Source organism: Gymnoscopelus braueri, assembly GCF_963280865.1.
Source record: "Gymnoscopelus braueri genome assembly, chromosome: 24".
NCBI classification, from domain to species: Eukaryota; Metazoa; Chordata; class Actinopteri; order Myctophiformes; family Myctophidae; genus Gymnoscopelus; species Gymnoscopelus braueri.
In genome coordinates, this window is record NC_137626.1 from 7970496 (window position 1) to 7994250 (window position 23755).

Below are 23755 nucleotides of genomic sequence, written 5' to 3' on the forward strand. Positions count from 1 at the left end.
CCGTGCCGTCCCAGCGATGCCGAGGTCAGCAAGGGTGTCCAGGAGCAGCTGGTGATAGGTCTTGAACCCCAGCGTCCATATGAAAAAAATAGCTGATCTCGCATTGTGAGCTTGTAGATCGGCTATTTTTGGCAACAGCATGTGGTGTACATGGGGGGAAAAAGCTGTCCAATTACAGAGCATTGTGAGCTTGTAGATCAGCTATTTTTGGCAAGTCTAGACTAGAAGGTTTAAGTGGTTAAGTTTTGTGTCAACCTATTACAAGGTGAGTAACCGGGAATGTTGGAAACGCAATACAAACAGGGTTCCTGAAGCATCAAATGTCTGACACCACTGCAACTTGCATGTATAAACAAGGACAAACTCAACCTCATACAAACAGTCCAGTAAATAGCTGTGAGGACACAGAATTAACTCAAAAAGTCACAGCTGGGAACCCCAGGTGGAATCACCAGTCCTTCAATCAAGGCACAGTGAGTGAGTAGCACCAGAGGTGGAGCTGGAGAAGGCCAGGGAGGGGGAGCCCCCCCCCCCCCCCTAGCTTTCCCCCTTTTCTTCACTAATCTTCACTGTAAGCTTCACTGTACTATCCTAAATAAAGGCAGAAAAGCCCCCCCCCCCCAATATAAATACAAATACAGAAAAAAAAACAAGCATAAATAACAACAGAGACGCTTCCATTTACCTTAGGATGTGGACATGAGCAGCCATGGTCCAAAGATAGCTGTAGTAGCCTATACAACCCTCGTAGACGTATTTATGATTCTGACGTCTTCAATCTACGAGAGTTGTAGGGTTCACGCCCCATGGAGACCTGGACTTTCTGCACTATGCCCCGTAGACACTCCAAACATGTACAAATGTGAAAATAAAGGTGCTTAACCCCAAGCCCCAAATGTTAACTGGCTCTACGGGGTAGTAGTTTAATGTAATAATCCATATCTTTCAATAAAGAAGTGTTTTAATGCCGTCTGTGGCCGATTCTGTCGGATGTTCCCAATGGGCGGTAGTGACGGGTAGTGACGGGGCGCATCCGGTGGAACCCGGAATTACACTAAATGTAAACAGGAAGTAAACGAGGGTGAAAAAATGGCGTTCGGCCGCAGACGGCATTAAAACACTTCTTCATTGAAAGATATGGATTATTACATTAAACTACTACCCCGTAGAGCTAGTTAACATTTGGGGCTTGGGGTTAAGCACCTTTATTTTCACATGTGTACATGTTTGGAGTGTCTACGGGGCATAGTGCAGAAAGTCCAGGTCTCCATGGGGCGTGAACCCTACAACTCTCGTAGATTGAAGACGTCAGAATCATAAATACGTCTACGAGGGTTGTATACTACAGCTAGTCCAAAGACAGAGAATAGATTTGAGCAGTTTACACAGCTTTGAAGAGAGAAACATTTCATACTCAACTATTTTAATCCTTCTCATTTTACCCCCAATAACTATCATGACAATGAGGAGAATTTACAGTACACTCATCACTCTTTGGGTTTGTTTCATTTGACTCTGTAAGTCAGTAACACTGAGAAATCCAAAGCCACACATGTATCAGTCAAAGTATTTAAAGTGCCTGGTGGTTCAAACTCTACAGGGACAGAATGCTAGGGTTTTCAGAGCCAGTAAGAAGAATTACAATCCAATGGCGCCCTCTAGTGGTTCATAATGTCCATGAATTTATTTAGCCTGCCTGCACATATGACACATTCAAGCACGCTGGCCCACACCCACACGCACGCACGCACGCACACACACACACACACACACACACACACACACACACACACACACACACACACACACACACACACACACACACACACACACACACAATTCCAGTAATGTAAAGTAACTAAGTACATTTACTCAAGTACAGTACTTAAGTACAGTTTGGAGGTATTTTTTCTTTACTGGAGTATTTCCAATTTTCAGTGCTAAATCTCAGAGGCAAATATTGTACTTTTACATTTACTAACATGTACTTTTGAAAACTTTAGTTACTTAACTGTTACTTTGTAGATTTGAATTATTGTTACAAAACATACAGATTAACCTTTTCAGTCCTATTTAAACTTTGGCTATTTGAAAATAGCAGATCTACAAGCTCACAACAGCTTGTAGATCGGCTATTTTTGTGTGCCTCTTTCTTATATTAATTGACAATTTGGCCAATGTTTGACCAGTGATATAGTATAGTTTGTTGATTAATTTTGATGCAGTAATGGTCTTTTTCATTTTTTCACCTTTTTTGTTAGGTAGGATTAAAAATTTCTGAAAAGTCCTTAAATTGTCACTTCACTGTCATCTGGGGATCCCCCCAAAATCATCTGGGGAGTGGGGACCCCCCTGGGGGTCCCGACCCACAGGTTGAGAACCACTGCAACATGCTATGCAGCATCATTCAAATCTAATATGCAAAAGTAATGTTTGACCATAACCTCTTAAACCGATACGTTGTGGACCCTCAGGGCTTACAATAAAGACTGCTCTGTTTTCTAAGTAAAATGTCTCTGCTGAAAATAGCAGATCTACAAGCTCACAACCCGTTGTGATGCGACGCGTTGTGAGCTTGTATATCTGCTATTTTCAAATGGCCAAAATGTGTATAGAAGAATAGAACTGAAGTGGGTATGTTGTATTAATAATCAAAATTTACAAAGCAACTAGTAAAGTAAGCTTTCAAATAATTATAGTGGAGTAAAAGTACAATATTTGCATAACATTTGCACACATTGTGAGCTTGTAAATCTGCTAAATTTTCAAAATATTTTCATACTTTCAAACTTGTGAAATGGGACATTCAGCTCGCTCAGTGCTGTGTCTATACTGGCTCTTGGATGGATGTAGACACCAATAAAACTCACAGCACTGAACTCTCTGGGGAGCCAGAATGGTCTGAGTTGAATCATTATATTCCACGTCTGGACAGCAGAGGGAGCCAATGATCTGTGCATCAGAACACCAGGCGTCCATGACGTAAAGGCAGACTCCTCCCCCTTTTCCCTTCACGCTCAGCTGTTTCGACACAGAAGTGTAAGAGGAGGAGCCAGGGAGCTCCATCGCTAAATCGGGGACCGCAGCATCCAGCCACGTCTCAGTGAGACAAACAATTCCAGTGTTCCTCGTCTCTTCCTGAAACTGCATCCGCGCTCGTAGTTCTGTCATTTTGTTGTCCAGCGAGTTGACGTTGGCGAGGAGTATCGATGGCAATGGGAGCCTACCCGCACGGTTCCTCGCCCGTACCAGGATCCCCGCGCGTCTGCCTCGGTACCTTCCTCTCCGGAGTTTCCTCCACGGCGATCCAGGGGTCTCCCCCCCCTTCTACCCCCCCGCTGAGAAGCCGTGAGGAGGATCCGTCCCATGGAACTCTGGTAAGTGAGCGATCACAGATCTGATCTGTAAAAGCGTGTCAAAGTGTGTGCACTGGAGACTATGTGTGTGGCGTTAAAAGAGAGGAAAAGACTATAAAAAGATACTAAAGAGGCTAAAACTGCAACTAAAGCGTACACAGCAGAATACACTGGTTTTGTCATCATGTTTGTTTGTGTACAAGATTACTTTCAAAATATACCTGCTTGATTCTCAGTCTTTTAGATGGATGCAATATGCACGGTGGTGGAAAGTAACTAAGTACATTTACTCAAGTACTAATACTTAAGTCCAATTTTGAGGTATTCTTACTTTCCTGGAGTATTTCCAATTTTCAGTACTTATGCTTCTAGTGTCCATACATCTCAGAGGCAAATATTGTACGTTTACTCCACTATAATTATTTGAAAACTTTAGTTACTAGTTACTTTGTGGATTTTGATTATTATTACAAAACATACATTAACATGAGCTTGTGTAAAATATACTTACATATAACCTAGCTCCCCTCCACACCACCACCAGGGTTTTTATGCAATCAAACCTAGAATACTTAGTTCAAATCCGAGGACAACCATTATTTCTGTGCATTTATATAATCTCTACATGTTTAATTCCCTTCTCCAAAAATAGCTGATGTTATGTAGCTTGTAGTTGGTAGATCGGCTATTTCTGGAGATTGTTCCCCCCCATCATAATAGGGATGCCAGGGTTCAAGTGGATCAGTCTTTATGACTGCAGTAAATGAGTGAAATCATTAGGACACATGAGCTTGTAGATCTGTTTTTGAATTAAAAAAAAAGAAGTTTGAAATCATTTGAAAATGTTTGAAAACATTTGAACATTTCTGAAATCATTTAAAAATGTTTGCCTGTGGGGCCATGGCCGACACATCAGCTGCGTAATTGCAGTTACCGGTGTCGTCAAAAAAGTTAAGTAGTAATGACCAATATAAAGTTCAGACTCTAGTATTTATAAGGACTATTGTCTATCTGTATGCTGCTGTGTTTATATATCGTCGCTGTCTGGCAGAAACCATGCTAACTCCACTTTTCAGCTTTTATATTTTTTCTTCTTCATAAATCAGTGCTACTGAACACCCTTTACGTCTGTGTGTTGGTTAAAAAAATATTGAACCAAATGAAAAGTATTAAAAAGCTCTTCTGACAAAACCAGCTAACTCCATTGGATCCCCAAACTGTCTGCTAAACCAGCTAACTCCATCAAAGGGGGTGGAGTTAGCTGGTTTTGCTGACTCCAGGCTCCACCCCCTTTTGACCTAAACCTCATTGTGAGCTTGGAGGTCCATTCAGCTGTTCTTATCAATGATGAACAAAACCTCCTAACTCCACTTTTTGTTTTGTTTTTTCATTTCCTGAAAAATGTACATTTTGGAGTTAGTTGGTTTCTGCCCGACAGCAGAGATATGTTTGTGTTCATGTGTTGAAATGGCTGTGAAAAGTAATCCCCCTCTGGGACGATAAAAGTCTAATCTAATGTCGTCTCTGCTCTCCAGCAGCAAGGCCACTTAGCGGTGGATGATGGAGCGTGCGGTGGCAAGCGGTCGCCCGGACCACCCGGAGGACGGGACTGGCGGGAACCACGGCCGTGGGACGCGAGCCGGCTCCTACGGGGGGCTTTACTTCACCCTGCCCGCCTTCCCCGGCGGCGCAGCCCCTGCTCCCGCCACCGTGTCAAACCCGGCGTCCTCGACACGCCCTGCGGAGGAGAGGGACGTGGTGAGACGAGGGTACCTGAGGAGGTCTGAACGGCCCGGCAGGGCCTATTTGGTGCTGAGAGAGGGGAGTCACACCGGTCCCGGCCGGTTGGAGAGCTACGCGAGCGAAGAGGAGTTCACCAATCACACGCTGCCGTTTGGATCCGGCAGCAAAAGGTGGGTTTGAACCTTAATGAATGGGAATGAAGTCTGACAAATTCTGTGACTTGAGCTACATGTGTTTTTCTAAATCTCATAACATTGGAGTGGAAAGGGTTATTTCTTTTTGGATGACGTCAGTTCCGGTTCTATCGTTCTCTCGTTCTCTCACAGTCAAGGCATCATTCATAGGTTGGCGAAGAGCGCCCTCTACAAATCATTATAAACAAGATTTCTTTAATGGACAGAGATCTCCATCAATGGCAGGGAATGTGTTCAAACCGGGAAAGCATCTGTGTCAATTTAGATGTTAGCGTTGGCTATTCAAAAATAGCAGATATACAAGCTCACAGCACGCGCTGTGCTGCGAGCTTGTACATCTACTATTCATTTAGAACACAAATCTCCTCTTCTGGGGGTCCCTGGCACAAAACATTTCCACATGGTGGTCCGCGGCCAAATACAGATATCAATGGGGGGGTCCACGGCACGAAGAAGTCTGAGAATGGACCTCAGGTCTAAGGGGTTAATCTGAAGACTCATCCTCACCCCCTAGTACTTTACTCTCTCCTGGACCCCTTCCTGCCACCTTCTAGTGACTGACCAGTATATGGCCACTATGCAGACATATATCTTGGCCATTTGTTCCCATTGGAACCCCCTCAAGGACACCGGGGGTCCCCGGGCCCCCACGTTATGAACCACCGCTTTAATGGTGAAGTGGAGCAGTGGTTCCCAAACTGGGGGTCTCTCTCTCCTGGGTTAATGTGTGAAACACCTCTGATCCTTGTACCAGTTGAATTATAGATGAGAGGTAACTGCTGTTTGATTTAGGCTTCTAGTGTTGCAGTCTCCTGTTACTGCCTGTCTGCACACACACACACACACACACACACACACACTCACTCACACTCACACTCTCTCACACACACACACACACACACACACACACACACACACACACACACACACACAGAGTGACAGTGAGAGGGACAGATAATGTGGAAGGGTGGATGTCTGTCTGTCACACCGTTGACATGAGATAGGAGAACAGTGTAGTTTCTAAGGTTGGAGAACAGTTAGCCTACTAGCTCAGTGTTTACATGAATGTCTTTATTTTTTTAATTTCAAAGACCCCCATAACTTATGAGACTGTACAAATGGAACCAAATGGACCCTTACAGGTTCATTTGGTTCCATTACACAGTCTCAGAGTTACAGATCTGTAAGGGTCCTTTTAGAACATTCAACATTTTTCAGGCCAAGGATCCCCTAGCTGACAGAGAGATGAATCAGGGACCCCCACTACCTACTGTATACAATTGTGTTGCAGATTAAAACATTTTTCATTGATACAGTAGCTGGATTCATGTTAATGTGTATATTTTCAGACGGGTAACCTTTAAACCCTCAATATTTAGTCAACTTGACGTTGGCTCTGTACTTGGTCTGCTCTTTTTCCCTCTACACCGACACTCCGAAAATAGCCGATCTACAAGCTCACTGTGAGCTTAGGTTGGGTCCCTGGACCCAACCTTTGAGAACCACTGGGGTCCCGGACTCCCTGTTGAAGACCCCTGCCCTAAAGGAACGTTAAGGTGAGAACCACTGGCCTAGCTACACCTGGCACTAGTAGCTAGGCAAAAGCTTTCCGGCATTTCTCCAACCTAGAGGAGAAGAGTGTTGTTGTCACGATATCTATGGTCCAAAATATCAACATTCTGTGTCACCGTGTTTTCACTAAAAGTAACCCTGTTACATTAGGCATGTAACGATTTATCGTAAATCGATTAACATCGATTCAAACTGGTGACAATTTAAATCAATTTAATAAAAAAATGTATCTCGATGCAAACAGTAGAGGGTGCGTAAAAAAAAAGAATACCGTACAGGATCTTTGTAAGAGAATTGATTAAAACAAATCTTCACTCATTTGCTACTGTATTGTTTAACTTTAGGGGAAACAGTATTGAATAAAAGAGAAGAAAATGCTGGATTTGTGTAAGAGGAAAAAAAAGACATTTGTCTGGAAAAAAAATGTGTTTAAAAAATCTTAAATCGTATCGTGAACCTATTATCGTGACTTGTATGGTGAGTTAAGTGAATCGTTACACGTCTACCGTTACACAATGCAACAACTTACTGAAATCTGATTGTTTGAGTTTGAACCACATGACTCTAGCATCCCATCATATTCTGGGCATGTCATGATAGGCAAACCACTGTCCCTTTACCTCATACCACCTGTATGGAGACTAATGGTGCCATCAGGGGTTTGCTTTCCCCAGTGATGTGTGGAACTCACTGAAGCCTCTTTTTAAATGAAGCCTCATTTATTTTAACACTACCACGGAAAAGTACCATGCTCAGCAATTTGTTTTTATTTTTTTCAAATGAATGAAAACAAAAATATCTTTTGTTGCAGTTTTCCAGCATACATGATGAATCTGACCAACTGTGTTTGTCATCTTACTAACAAGGTTTTCCTCTTTTTCTCCCGATATGTCCTCTTTCCACCTCCTCCATTCTCTTTCTCTTCCACTCTCTCGTGTTTTTCCACTCCCCCCCCCCCCCCCCCCCCGTGCGTCCTCGTGCGGTCATCAGGACGGACGTGAGCAGTATGAGCTGGCGGCGACCTCGGAGCAGGGAGGCAAGAATAAGGCCAAGGGCAAGAAGAAGGAGAAGGACATGGACGAGTTGAAGAAGGAGGTGGACATGGTGAGTCCACCACGTCTCTCCCTCTGTTCAGGAACACACATGTTGCTGTCTGGCAGAAACCTCCTATATCCATATTCTAACTTTTTGTGTTTTTTTTTGTAAATCAACGCCCCTACTTGATCATACTACAGCGTCACACAAAAGCATCAAAAGTATAAAAAACATTCGCGGTGCGAAGCGACACGTTTTGAGCTTGTAGATCTGCTACTTTTGCCATTTTTGAATTTGAATCCTAAAAAGTTACATATGAGGTTTTCCAGTACGGGCATAGCCTACTTATGATGACATGAGTCTGAACTGGGGACCCTGCAAGTGGTTTCTCTGGAGAGTGCTGGCAATGAATATGAAATGCCTCAGAATATGAATCCATCCATTCCTTTATTGTCTCCGCCAGGCCGAAAGGCATGGCGAGAGAGTATGTTTTACCCCCTGTCCGTCCGTCCGTGTGTCATTGTCTCCGCCAGGCCGAAAGGCATGGCGAGAGAGTATGTTTTACCCTCCGTTTGTCTGTCTGTCCGTCCGTCCGTCCGTCCGTCTGTGACCAGCTAATCTCTGGCACCGTTGGCTTGATCGCAGCGAAACTGTGCACACACACTCCCTGGATGCCAATTCCGAACTTCTGCCTCAAATTTTTCACATGGGCCTTTTATAGCGCCACCAGGAGGCCGATTTGTGCAAAACATATTTTTTGACAGTACTCCTACACATTTTGTTCAAAAATCTCGCAAATCGGTACACAGTATCTCTATAGTCATTAAACAAAATAGGTCTTTCAGATTTTTCATATTCCATCCTGATTGGCTTTGTTTTCAACAAAATGCCTCAAATCATGAACACAGCATGCAATTTCCGTGAAATTTTGCACGCATATTTCCGCTATGCCGAGGAAGAAATGCCACTTGAAAATGTTCAAATCAGCCTCATGGTGGTGCTATAACAGGCCGATTCATATTTTTACCTATCACTGCACCGATCTGTGTAAAACTTTGTATGCGCACTCCCTAGAGGTCAAGGAAAAACCTTTGCCCTGCATTTTTTACATTTGCCTTTTATAGCGCCACCAGGAGGCCGACTTATGTAAAACTCATTTCTTTATATTACTCCTTCCGATGTTATCCAAATTTCACGCAAATCGGTACACATGATCTCCATAGTCATGTGATCAAGACGGATGTGTTTGATTTTTCATATTCCATCCTCATTGGCTAAGATTGACATCTAAAGTTTGCAGTAGTGGCTTGTTTTGAACCAAATTCCACAAATCATGAACGCACCGTCCGAATGCAGTCAAACTTTGCACGCAGATTCACACTATGTTGAGGAACAAATGCCACCCTTTTAACATTGGCCTGTTATAGCGCCACCAGCAGGTCTAATTTAGCAAAACATTTTTTTTTGCACAAAATGCCTCAAACCATGAATGCAGTGTCCGATTGCCGTGCAAGGCCTAAGAACAAATGGCACCCTTTAAACATTGGCCTATTATAGCGCCACCAGGAGGCCACAATAACCTACCTGACCTGGCGGAGACCTTTTTCTAGTTCTGTCTGTGTACAGCTAATCTCCGGCTCCGTCGGCCCGGTCGTTGCGAAACTGTGCACACACTCTCCCTGGATGCCAAATCAGAACCTCTGCCCAAAGTCTTTCACATGGGCCTGTTATAGTGCCAACAGGAGGCCGATTTGTGCAAAACACATTTTTGGATATTACTCCTACAGATTGTATCCAAACATCACACAAATCGGTACACAGTATCTCTATAGTCATGTGATCAAGACGGATCTTTCAGATATTTCATATTCCATCCTGATTGGCTAAGGTTGGCTTCCAAAGTTTGCAGGATTGGTCCGCTTTGAACAAAATGTCTCAAATCATGAACGCAGCGTGCGATGTCCGTGAAAATGTGCACGCACATTCCCACTAGGCCGAGGAAGAAATGCCACCCTTTTCACATTGGCCTGTTATAGCGCCACCAGCAGGTCTAATTTAGCAAAACACATTTTTGCAACAAAATGCCTCAAATCATGAATGCACGCAAATTCCCACTAGGCTGAGGAAGAAATGCCACCCTTTTCACATTGGCCTATTATAGCGCCACCAGGAGGCCACAATAACCTACGTGACCTGGCGGAGACCTGTGCTCCGAGGAGCACTTTAGTTCTTTAGGTCTTTTTGACAAATGGCCATCATGGTATAAGGGGTATAATTCACTCTGGTGTGGTTAAAAATACCACATGAGGCCAGAGAACTCCACTCTGCTCTGCCTTGTAGATGGTCCTATAGCCAGATACCTTGGACAGGGCTGTCGCAATTAAGTTGACGATTAATTGCCAATGTCATACAAATAATTGTGTGTTTTTTTTTGGCATCGAACATTGGAACATAAATAAAACACTAATTTCTGTTTGACTCTTAGGCTTCATAATCAAGGGCAGATATGACAAATAACTTAAATGTACAAAGAAATTACTGACATTTAATGCTTTTATATATTTATTTAATAGTGGAAATAGCTGATCTACAAGCTTACAATTCGTGACGCGTTGTAAGCTTGTAGAGCTGCTATTTCAGATTTTTTAATATTTGAAAATGTATGATCATTTGGCAACATGGAAACGATTGTGACGATTAATGCAAAAATAATTGCGACTATCTCAAATAATTGCGATTCGACTATTATGTAATAATTGTGACGGGCCTAACCTGGGATGGGATTATTATTATTGTCACATAATGTACACATCTGACGATCGTACCTTCCTCTGTCTCTCTCCCCTCTACTTTCAGGGTCTGACCAAAGCCAAGGCGGCTGAGAATCTGGCCCGGGACGGCCCCAACGCTCTCACCCCTCCCCCCACCACCCCGGAGTGGGTCAAGTTCTGCAAACAGGTTTTAAACCTTTGTCTTATCTGAGCTAGCTAGAAGGCAGCGGGTTCCCAATGTTTTCCTGGATCAGGGCGCCCATGTGAAAACCTGAAAAGTATTGTTGGTGGCACATTCGGCTGCCGTGTTAAACGGGTAGTTAGCCCCCCCCAAAGAAACGTATTTCTTATCAATTACACACTTTCCTAGCCTTGAAGCCTTGAATTCATAGAGCTTTTTTTTCTTATTTTGTATTCCTGAGCCAATAATTTGATGACCGACTCAATGGAGACTCTGAGTCTTCTACCGGAGACTCTTTCTTTGATTCGACTCCGCCGGTAATCAAATCTCCACAAAATCGAGGCTGTGTGTGTGTAATTGATTCATTTCTTGTGTTAACTATTCCTTTAAACCTGACACTGACAGACCGACAGTGACCGCTCCTGTTTCTCCTCTCTTTGTGCAGATGTTTGGAGGTTTCGCCATGCTGCTGTGGACTGGTGCCCTCCTCTGTTTCCTGGCCTACGGCATCCAGACCGCCATGGAAGACGAGCCGGTCAACGACGACGTAAGATGCAAACCTAAGAATGTCCCCGTTGTCTCATATATCTCGCATATGACCACGCGTAATTTATTTTTACGCACTGTTGATGACGAAATTCTCAAACCCGGTTTGTCTTATGACGTGTCGCGTGACTAACATACAGTAGCCGATATACCAAGCCAAACTAGCTGATAGACGTACAAGCTCACGTGCGTCGCAGGTTGTGAGCTTGTATATTGGCTGTATATCGCTTGTACACGCCTGCGACTTCCAGCATTGTTTCAAAACTGAATGTCATGGTTGCCCAGCTGTTGCATCATGCATTGGTGTAATATTTTAGCATCTTGGTGGAGCATCTTAACCCAATAAAACCCAATATATATATATTTTTTTGTACTTATGTTTCTATATCAGTGGTTCAATTTGAGTTCAAAATATTCGCTTAAAAAAAAGATGTATATACATATTCAAATATTTGCACTAATTTTCACGATTTTTCTAAATAAATTGCAGTTCTACAAGCTCGTAGCCGCACTATGAGCTTGTATATCTGCTATGTTTTGCTAGGTGACACAGATGTGTTCCCGGATTGAATCGGTTAAGACAATTCATGCAATATTGTGAACAAAATGTTCCATCCTTGACTTCCACAGTTGTACCTGGGTGTCGTTCTGTCCGCTGTGGTCATCGTCACTGGGTGTTTCTCCTACTACCAAGAGGCTAAGAGCTCCAAGATCATGGACTCTTTCAAGAACCTGGTTCCACAGGTATTGCCCCAGAAAGTTTTCTACTTCTGTTAATCCATCCATTTGCTCTTCAGTTTAGCACGAAGAGCTGCACGGCAACCTTCACCATCTTGTACAGTAGGAGCCCTGTTGTATATCGTCGCTGTCGGGTAGAACCCTTGTATTTCCATAATAATCAATCTTTTCATAAAATGAATGGCCTATCTTCTATTTTGTCGCATGACATTCTACACGCTCACGTGTCACATCGTGAGCGTGTAGATCGGCTATTTTCGCTATTTATGAAAAAAAAAACAGATTGAAGATTTTGCGAAATGTTTGCCTATAATGACATGCCCAACCAGGTTGAAAGTGATTAAGTCTGGTCTTCTTAATATTTAATCAATTAAATGTCTTTGGACAAGATTTTCGCCCGTCGGCGACAATAGCAATGAATCCCACGACTTAGATTTTCCATTATAATACGAAAACGACTATTATGAAAACATTCATTTCAGCAAAGTGCTTCTCATTATAGAAAACATTTGAACGGGAAGAAATTAAAGCACATGAATCAAAGCGCTGGTTTTACTTCCCCTTGTTTTTCTGATGAAAACGACATACTGATCTTGTTGCATTCGCTGTCACTTTATTAGCAAGCCTTGGTCGTGCGCGACGGTGAGAAGCACCTCATCCACATCATCGAGATCGAGCACCTCATCCACATCATCACGGGCGTGTCCATCTTCCTGGGCATGTCCTTCTTCGTCCTCTCGCTCATCCTGGGCTACTCCTGGCTGGAGGCCGTCATCTTCCTCATCGGCATCATCGTGGCCAACGTGCCCGAGGGTCTGCTGGCCACCGTCACTGTGAGTCCTGCTCCGTCGGGTTTAGGGATGGGACCATGTGAAAATTACATGTCACCATTATTGCAGGAAACAAATATTGTGATTAACGATATTATCGTGATAATAAAAATTATGCTTAAAACTTAAAATGCCACTTTTGTTTAACCACTTGAACCCCCAGCTTCATCCCTATTCTGGGGGGAACGTTCGCCAAAAATAGCCAATCCACAAGCTCACAACTTTTGAGCTTGTAGCTCGGCTATTTTTGTCTAAATCGATTTGTGTAGAGTAAAATAAGAGTGTACCATGAGAGAGAGTCATGACGGACAATTTAAATTATTAAATGCGCTCATGCTAGCTAGGGCTGCACAATATGGACACTATTTCGGATGCCAAACACTTTCTTACTACTTGATCAACTCTCTTATTTTGAAGTCCACCGACCGGAAGTCAAATGCTTACTTTCAGGGCAGCTTGATAAACATACCAAGCTTTGCAATAGTCACGGAAAATCACTAATCATTCAATAAATGAACTTTTGAATCTGACATAAGGAACGAATGTAAACGGTAAAGCTGTTCATACAGAAGGCTTTGGTAAACTTTGGTAAACTGCTGGATTATGGTCTTTTCAGATGGCCCCTATATTAGCTTTAATAGATAGAGCTTTCAAAATATAATCATTTCTGGTGCCACTGGCGTTCCTTCTGTATATTTTCCTTTAGTTCACTATTCAAATATCCTGCATTCCGGGTTTTCTCTGCCATGTGGTCTTAAGTGCAGCATTGGCGCACAGGGCTGAGATGATGTAAGTGGGGCTCGTGTTAAGGTAGCTCTCCACCAAACAGACTACTACAGATTACTACAGACTGGCAGTCCAATGAAGTCGGGGGATCAGTCTGTTGGAAGGTGTGAACAAAAGTAGCTGAATGCACCTGAGAGCCGACACCGGCAGACGTGCTAAAACTAGCCTAGGCTTGATTTCTTTTTCAACAACGAGCCCGCTGCTATCCGATGGCATGCTTGGTCTGCTTTCGACGCTTCCCTACAACTTGCCACGACGGTCTGCTATCACGCTTTCCTACAACCTGACGTGACGGCGTACCCACCGCCGATTCAACAGATTTCGCTTGGACGCTTTCCAACTCTTAACGACGTTGGTGCGGTGGAGAGCTACCTTAGGTGCTTACACAAAGCGAATGGTTACCTGCCATTACGTTTACTACAAGTCATCCCATGGTCCAAATCAGTCGGTTTAGTCAGAGACAGGAAACCATTGATCACTGGTGTGCAACAACGGTTTAAATCATTACCGTCTCTCGATCGTACGTAAATGTTTAGAGGAATTGACCAACGTGTTAATCTGCATTTTGTGTGGGAAGGAGAGATTGGATTTTTATGGTTATATATATCAGGTGTAAATGTAATCCTGATTCAAGACGCATGTCATCGGGCAGGTATACCCCTCTTCTAACTCGACCCCCGTTGATTCCACCTCCCCAGGTGTGTCTGACGCTGACCGCCAAGCGCATGGCCAAGAAGAACTGTCTGGTGAAGAACCTGGAGGCCGTGGAGACCCTGGGCTCCACCTCCACCATCTGCTCCGACAAGACGGGCACGCTGACCCAGAACAGGATGACCGTGGCCCACATGTGGTTCGACAACCAGATCCACGAGGCCGACACCACGGAGAACCAGAGCGGAACGGCCTTCGACAGGAGCTCCGCCACATGGGGAGGGCTGGCCAGGATCGCCGGCCTGTGCAACCGCGCCGTCTTCCTGGCGGAGCAGTCCAACGTGCCCATCCTCAAGGTGAGCGCCGGAATATGATTTGGAGAGGTGATGACGTTGCCTTTTTCTTTCTTTCTTTTTGATTAATTGAACTTGGGCAAAGGTCTCGATTTCTCAAAGAAGTAACATTAAAGGGAATAGTTCACCAATTTTTTTTCCCCTATCGATTAGATACCCCATGGAGACTTGAATTCATGGATATTTTTTAGTTTTTGTCGCATTCCTAAGCCAATAATTTGATGACCAGCGGACCGGTAGGCAGGGGTTCCGGTAGGAGACACAAAGGAGACTCTTTGTGTCTTCTACCGGAACCGCTGCCGGTCATCAAATGAATGGCTTAGGAATGTGACAAAAATAAATAAATCATGAATTCAAGTCGCCATGGGGTGACTAATTGATAGGAAAAAGTCATTTTGGGGGTGAACTATCCCTTCTAATTAACCACGTAAACCCTCTATACTGAGTTGCAACTGTACTTGGTACGGTCGTTTTTCACTACACCAAATCTCTCCACCAAAAAATAATAGCTAATCTTCAAGCTCACAACTTGTCTCAACGTATTTTTGGCGAATATTCAATTATACACCTAAAACCTCTAGAGATAACCCTAATGGATTGGCAAAAAAACGACTTGTTAGATCAGCTATTTTTTTCTAATGATCCCCCTAGAATATGGATGCTGGGGTTCAAGTGAAATGTATTTATTCATGCAGAGTTTCATATGGATTTCAAATCATACTGAAGTCAAAAATAACCCCAAGCTGTAAAACAAAGTTTTTTTATCTGGTCTTGGTGTTTTCTGTTCCGTTAAAATGTCTTTGTAATGCATGCCAACAACCTGTTCATGTCTGTAGTGCCTCTTAGAGGCCCCTATAGCTTCTCTAGATAAACAAATTACACTTGAGACAAATTGACCCAAAGCTGTAATTATGGTTTGATTTAGTTTCACTGCTTCTGAGATGTTTACTGGCTCCTTCGGAGTTGTTTTCCAGCTCCAACCAGTCTCCCCGGAGTGAGTGTGTGTGTGTGTGTACACACACACACACACACACACACACACACACACACACACACACACACACACACACACACACACACACACACACACACACACACGTCTCCAAGCTTTTTGAATCCCCCCTGAAGCCAAGCTACTCATTTCCACCCTGCGTTAATGACCTGTAAGTGTGTGTGTGTGCGTGCACTAATCACTTGGCTACAATAACCATGCCTGTTCTTTCCCTGGCCTTTAGTTTCCTCCAGTCATTGGCATGAGCACAATGGAGGAAAGGGTTAACACACGTTTTTCTGTTCACAAACCTCGGTAATTGTGTCGAGATTTTGCCAAAAAATGGAAAGTGGAAAGTTTTGCCAATTTCACGGCACAAAAAAATATAGAAGTTAATACCGATTTACGTATGTTGCAGCCTCTTTAAAACCAGTCTATCTCAAACCTTTTTCATGTCAAGGACCCCCAAGTTAATATGCATTTGGCTGCGGACCCCCATATGAACGTATTTTGTTCCATATAAAAAAAAAAAAAAGTTTTTTGATTTTTCTTTCAAATAACCGATGTATACAATAGGGTTAAATGGTTAAACTGATTTTGATGCCCCCTGGAACCCCCTCAAGGACCCCTGGGGGTCCCTGGAACTCCACTTTGAGAACCCCTGCTTTAAACCCCGCATCCTTTGTGTTGCCAGAGAGATGTAGCCGGCGACGCCTCAGAATCCGCCTTGTTGAAGTGCATTGAGCTGTGCTGCGGATCCGTCACGGAGATGAGAGACAAGAACGTGAAGATTTCTGAGATCCCGTTCAACTCCACCAACAAGTACCAGGTATGTCACCAAGTTAAAGCTCACCACTAGCCATCATGTACGTTTCAGCAATCAAGGAATTCTTCCTATGGAGAAAGGTATTATACGTTTGGCTCGTGGTGCCTCGACAAACTGTCTGTCTGCATTTGATCTATGCGATTACCTTGCTTATCCCATTCAATCCGGGAACGCATCTGTGATTTTAGATTTATTTGGCTATTCAAAAATAGCAGATATAGATCGAATGTAGATCTTCTAGTAGATCTTCTAATCGTGAAACTTTGTGAAAATCTTGGAATATATATTTTTAAGCGAACATTTGTAACTGTCAAATATCTCAACAAATGTCTTCATTGCTATATCAGTGGTGGTTACACTTTTTCTTGTCAAGGACCCCCAAAATGATGTTTTTGGCCGCCGATCCCCATCAAAATGTTGTTCCAGGGACCGCCCAGAAGCAAAGATTTGAGTTAAAAATGTTGTTTAAAAAAATACATTATTAATTGTATTCAAAGATTTGCACAAATGTTCCAGATTTTTCCCGTGTGAAAAACCGTGTGTTTCCCTATTCTCGCCTAAAATGCCTAAAAAAGAAAACCGGAAACGGAATCTGCGTCATGAATCCGGATCCGGGTGAGAGTGAAAAAAACTAAAACAGTATCTATCTGATGGTGAAATATAAACAGAACAGCGCGATCACAGATTAAACAATGAAAACGCTATCAACGCGTCTAACGCGTCGATGGCGTGGGTGGATTAAGTAGCAATTGGCGAGTGTTCGAGTCAATGGCGTTAAAAGAGTTAAAATGCACCGATGCGTTCCTGTTTTGAACAGGTTAACACTGGATATAATAATCAGACGACAAGCAAAACTATGACAGCATGGCTCAAAATGTCCGCCTGTGTTTCTCCCCTGCCGTCTCTCTCTTAAGCTTTCCATCCACCATAACTCAACCGAGGGAGAGACCAAGCACCTGCTGGTGATGAAGGGCGCGCCGGAGAGGATCCTGGACCGCTGCTCCACCATCCTGATCCAGGGCAAAGACGTGGCTCTGGACGACGAGTTGAAGGACGCCTTCCAGAACGCCTACCTGGAACTGGGCGGACTAGGAGAGAGAGTGCTGGGTACGTGAGGGAGTGAAGTGAAACTTATGAGGAAGGTGGTCTCAAATTCCGCAAACAAAATCGGGGTGACCGTGTTTTGGGGTGATTTTTTTTTTTTTTCTTTTTTTTGGGGGGTGGGGGGGTGCATAGGGGGCCACATATTAGCTCTTGAAACGGGCCCCCAGATCACTAAGGCCGCCCCTGATAATGGCCAAAATATCTTGAAAACGGCCACTTTCGCCGATTTTCGATTGAGTTTTGGCCATTGTCGCCCGTTTTTAATAATTTAATAGTTTTTAATAACACAGGCTAGGAAGGTCCGACGGCGACAAACTAGATACCTGAGTAAAGTTCACTTTGAGCTGCATTCAACACATCCACTGACATTTCTGTCGGCATTACCGTTACGCCGCTAGGGGCAGTTTGAAATTATTTTTTTGGGGGGATAATAAATTTTCTTTTCTTCACAGAACCCGAGGCTCGGCTCGGCCCGGCCCGACCAATTAGCATAGATTTTGGACCCGGCCCAATATTCATTTGAAGGAAGAATCCGATGAACTGATGGAATAGAACGCCTATAAACCACACAGGGAAACAATGTAATATGTTGTAAATGTATTGATCTTCTCGACCCTAACCGATTCACGTTTTATGTTTTCCCCCGTTCCAGGTTTCTGCCAATACAACCTCCCCGACGACCAGTTTGCGGAGGGCTTCGTTTTCGATATAGAGGAGGTGAACTTCCCCACTGAGAACCTATGCTTCGTGGGCCTCATGTCCATGATCGACCCTCCCCGTGCCGCCGTGCCCGACGCCGTGGGCAAATGCAGGAGCGCCGGAATCAAGGTAACGTAACCGTATATATCCTACCAAAAAACGGAACACGTTGCGTTAGGAGAGAGAGGAGGGCCGCTCAAAGGCCACTTTTCCACCAAAATAACTTTGGTTCCGTTCTAGATTCTTGAAACCGTGGTGCTTTCATGGAACCGGGCCGCGAACCGGCTTGCGTTTCCACCAGGTTTAAAGCAGAACCATTGTAATTGGGGGCGGCATGGTTAGAAAGTGCGCCTGGGGTTCGATTCCAGGCCTGGCCATCAATGGGTGGAATATGACAGTATAGTAAGCAATGCAGATGTAGCTAATAAAATTAATAATGGGTGTGTATTAGGCTTAAGTTGTGCCCACAGCCATGGGCGGGCAGCTGATGTGCAAGCATAGACGGTTGTCAACAGTGTTGTCAATGCTTGCACATTGACGCACCAAATCCAACGCACCCCATTATTCATTTGATTAGCTGCAGCTGTGTTGCTTACATCAGTGGGTTCCGGGGACCCAGGGGGTCCTTAAGGGGGTTCCAAGCATTATCCATCTAAAGTATTGATTGTTGATAGGAACCAAATGGAGCCTTACAGGTCTGTAACTGTGAGAGTGCACAAATGGAACCAAATGGACCCTCACGGGTCCATTTGGTTCCATTTGTGCACTCTCAGAGTTATGGGGCTCCGTGGCCTAATCATAATGCATAGCAAACAGAGTCCTTGAAATAAAAAAATAATGTTTCAGAACCGCTGGCTTATTAACACATTAACCGCCAAGAACGTAGTCCTACGGTCCGTTAAATCCAACTGTTAAGCGCCGAGACCGTAGCCCTACGGGCTGCGGTCTTTTCGCGCATGCGCGGTCCGGGTGCACTTTCGGAATTTTTTTGATCCACTTCCGTTTCCGGTTTGATGACCGGAAATAGAATTATTTGGGATCCGGTTTTGACGATCACGCCCGCTCCCATTCTACAGACGAAACTGAAACTCAATTCTCTTCCTGTAGTTTTTTCTCCTCGCATTTCACTGTTTAACGTAATCCGCTCTAACTACAACATGGATACCCCGTTTGACACGCGATCTTCACTGGGAGATACAGGGAGATCTCGCGGATGTAAACAGACCGTGTAGAGCTCAATCTTAAGGATTTTAACAAGATCTATGGCGACATGAAAAAAACAAAAAAACAACAAAAACACCTTGGCACTGGTGAGTACATTATGAGATTAACCTCTGGCGGTCGATGTGTTAACATCTCTATGACGTATTATGACGTCAGGCTTTCAAAATAAACGTCCAGCTCATCATTGACATGCATATAAACTGTGTTTGTTTTCTCATGCCTGAAACCCACACAGATCATGTGTATATAAACTCTATAACTCCTCCCCTTTTACGTCCGCCCGCAGGTCATCATGGTGACAGGTGATCATCCAATCACAGCCAAGGCCATCGCCAAGGGAGTGGGCATCATCTCTGAAGGCAACGAGACCGTCGAGGACATCGCCGCACGTCTGAACATTCCTGTTAACGAAGTCAACCCAAGGTATCGGCTATATGCTCGGAAGCAAGCTTTTATTCTTTTTTTTTTTTTTTTTAATTTTATCCCGCGATTTTTGTAACCCATTTTTTTCACCCGGTGCCAATTTCCTAAGTGATCCTGGGCGCTACACCAGCCCTACACCAGTATTACTGGTCACCCCACAGTAGGGAGGCCAGGGCCGAGCTCATGCTTCCTTCAGGCATGAGAGCCAACTGACCTTCTTGTCACCTGACAGGGGGGAGTTTCCCTGGTTGGACGTAGCGCGTGGAAGGAACACGTTATTCCAACCAGTTCCCTTCCCCTCCATCAGGCGCCCCGGCTGTCATGGGGGAGGCGGTATAGTGACCAGGATTACTACATGTTTTTGTGAGGGTATTAACTACCCTAGGAGACACGGGGAGAACATGCAAACTCCACACAGAGTAGGCCCTTTCGCCAACCCCACCTAGGGTATGGGCGCTGATGACGCGGAGGAGAAGACACGCTCCCAGCGCCCACAGCGTCCCCGGCGGGAATCGAACCCAGGACCTTCTAGCTTTTATTCTTGTGTACAAAACTGAACTGAACCACTTAAACCCCAGCATCGGTATTGTGGGGAAAGCTTTCGCTGAGAATTGCAGATCGACAAGCTCACAACGCGACGCGTCGCGTTGTGAGCTTGTTGATCTGCTATTCCCCATGAAAGCTTTCCTTGCGATAACAGAAAACAGAAAAGTGAACTGAACCACTGGTTCCCCGGCCGGCCATGGGAATCGAACTGAAGACTCGCTTTCAGGCATTGCCTTTGTAGTTACAACCACTTTGTTGTACGACAAAGTAGGGGTGGGACGATATGGGTACCTCACGATACGATATATATCACGATATTAGGCCCACGATAACAATATATATCACGATATTCGATATATTGCGATATCACGATATTCAATATATTGCAAGAAATTTCACCAACGATATATCACGATATCTGAAAATATTGATATATTGCGATATCACGATATATTGCATGAAATTTCACCAACGATATATCACGATAGTCCTTGTATTCAATTCATAAACACATAAAATAGCACCAAACAGTTCAAAATCATCATTACACAAATACAGAGTAGGAAAAACAACGTATCACAAACTTTAAAAAAAAATATATATATATATATATATCGATATTTTTCGGCAGTATATCGATTAATTATTGCGGGAGAAAGTATCGCGATATATCGCGATATCGATATATCGTCCCACCCCTACCACAAAGTATAAATGGGGCTAAAAACCCAGGAATCCCCAACGACGAGATCAGCTTCATTCATGCCCGTTTGTTGTGTCTTCCCTTCCCTCTCAGAGACGCCAAGGCCTGTGTGGTCCACGGTGGAGACCTGAAAGACCTGTCCCCGGAGCAGCTGGACGACATCCTGAAATACCACACAGAGATCGTGTTCGCCAGGACCTCCCCTCAGCAGAAACTCATCATCGTGGAGGGCTGTCAGAGACAGGTAGACTTGAGTGCTTGAGTGTCTGCAGTGTAAGCCTGACCTCGATTATTCGAATAGTCGACTAATCAGTCGAGGGGTGTCTGATTCGACTGCCAATCTCTTAGTCTAATTATTATAATTTTTGTATTATTCGACTGAGAGATTGGCCTAGTTTGTTTTATTAATTAACTAATAGTTTGCCAAAGATAGGATATACATCATGATTTATTGGGAGAAACCAAGCAAGTATATGCTTGATGTATATGTATTTGCATGATTGGCAGTCGAATCAGACTGATTCGACTGCCAATCTCAGTGGAATCATGCCAAAAAAAATTAAAAGAATGTTTCTTTTTCTTTTTTTGTTTTGGTGTTGCATTAGTCTACTATTAGTCGGCTATAGGCAACTATTGGCCAATCAGATTCGACTATAGAAATCCTTAGTCGGGGACAGGCCTACTGCAGTGTCTACGAAGCTCTGTCTCTCTCTCTGTCTGTCTCTCTCTCTGTCTCTCTCTCTGTCTGTCTCTCTCTCTGTCTCTCGCTCTCTTTGTCTCTCCCTCTGTGTCTCTCGCTCTCAATTCAATTCAAAGGCACTTTATTGGCAGGAAAACATACATTTACATTGTCAAAGCAAAAGTGGAACAAAACAACGCATGCGTACAATTAAATGGTAATACAGAAATGTGTAAACAGCTGTTACAAACTATCTTACAAAACCATAAGAATTGTGCCTTTGCTGTCAGAAATAGTTATACATCTACATAGGATCTTTCTTTCTCTCTCGCTCTCTCGCTCTCTCTCTCTTTTTGATCAATATTTATAAAACCCACAGACAGACTTAACCACTTTCAACATGGCGTCCCTATTTTGGGCAGGTCATTATAAAAACTGCATTGAAAATAGCATATCTACAAGCTCACACGGTGCATCACGGTGCATCGTGGCTTTTTTGGTGACACTGTCATGTAAAACGGGGCATTTATTCATGAAACAACGTAAAAAGTATAACTTATAAAATATGGAGATAGGCCTACATGGTTTCTGGCCAACAGCCACGATAGGTTTTCCAGGACACATTTACATGAAGCCTTTTCTCCTCTCTCCCTTTGATAATTCATTCAGTAAAAGCCTTCCTTCTATTGTGGCTTTTCTCATCGCCAGCTAAGTGTTTCTTAGCTGCTGCCAACGCTAACCAGATAGGTTTTGTTTACTATTGGCAGCTGAGAAACTAGGACGCCAGCTGGGCTGGCAAACTATCAACAGTTTAATGTTTAATGTTCCTTTAAAAAAACAGACGGTCCATGTAATGGAACTGTTCTTACAGTGGAGCGAGATCCAAAGAAAAACTGAAAATGAAACCAGTGGTGGTATCCAGGGACCGCCAGGGGTCCTTGAGGGGGTTCCAGGGGTAACCCAGCAAAACGAGGAACAGTTTAGGCACTTTACTTTATTTTACACTTACGCTATTCGAAAATAGCTTTTTAATTTGGAAAAGTCTTGGTGAAACAGTGAAAGATTTGGAATAATGAAAAAAAATTCAACACACATCTTCTCTTGTGGGGGGGGGGGGTCCCAGGCACAAAATCTTCTCAGATGGGGGTCATATACATTTGACGTTCTTCTTTGATATGAAAATGTTTGAGAACTACTGCCCTTTAATCGATAGAAAAAAATATTTTTTTGGGTGAACTATCCCTTTGTCACCCCATGGAGACTTGAATTCATGGATTTTTTTTTTGTTTTTGCCACATTCCTAAGACAATAATTTGATGACCAGTGAACCGGTAGGCAGCGGTTCCGGTAGGAGACACAAAGGAGACTCTTTGTGTCTCCCACCGGAACCGCTGCCGGTCATCAAATGATTGGCTTAGGAATGCGACAAAAACAAAGAAAATATCCATGAATTGAATTCAAGTCTCCATGGGGTGACTAATCGATAGAAAGAAAGAAAGTCATTTTGGGGTGAACTATCCCTTTAAAGCCATTTCTGTCTATCTCACTCCCACGCACGTCATTTCTTTCTGACAAACACTCAACTCTTTCTTTTCTCGGCAGGGCGCCATTGTGGCCGTGACGGGCGACGGCGTGAACGACTCTCCTGCCCTGAAGAAGGCCGACATCGGCGTTGCCATGGGGATCGCTGGCTCCGACGTCTCCAAGCAGGCGGCTGACATGATCCTGCTGGACGATAACTTTGCTTCCATCGTCACTGGAGTGGAAGAGGGTGAGAACATCTGGGCGCTCTCTGGATCCCATC

General features: G+C 43.9%; 2 protein-coding genes across 4 annotated transcripts in view; one reads left to right on the forward strand and one right to left on the reverse strand.

Annotated features, from left to right (window-relative positions):
• The window catches only part of LOC308080271 (uncharacterized protein), a 193304-nt gene that overhangs the window by 30111 nt on the left and 139438 nt on the right, over positions 1-23755 (reverse strand). The window lies entirely within an intron of this gene.
• LOC308080264 (sodium/potassium-transporting ATPase subunit alpha-1-like) overlaps positions 3052-23755 on the forward strand; it is a 377427-nt gene continuing 356723 nt past the window's right edge. For 2 of the 3 annotated variants that reach the window (XM_080422050.1, XM_080422052.1), the window contains exons 1-14: positions 3052-3377; positions 4892-5269; positions 7856-7969; positions 10757-10858; positions 11298-11399; positions 12029-12142; positions 12757-12969; positions 14451-14759; positions 16442-16576; positions 17488-17680; positions 18330-18505; positions 19887-20023; positions 21366-21516; positions 23554-23722. In XM_080422050.1, the coding sequence (XP_080278176.1) occupies positions 7940-7969; positions 10757-10858; positions 11298-11399; positions 12029-12142; positions 12757-12969; positions 14451-14759; positions 16442-16576; positions 17488-17680; positions 18330-18505; positions 19887-20023; positions 21366-21516; positions 23554-23722 (1831 nt within the window). In that variant the 5' untranslated portion in view covers positions 3052-3377; positions 4892-5269; positions 7856-7939. The remainder of the gene's footprint in view (positions 3378-4891; positions 5270-7855; positions 7970-10756; positions 10859-11297; positions 11400-12028; positions 12143-12756; positions 12970-14450; positions 14760-16441; positions 16577-17487; positions 17681-18329; positions 18506-19886; positions 20024-21365; positions 21517-23553; positions 23723-23755) is intronic. The other variant, XM_080422051.1, reaches the window with a different exon arrangement.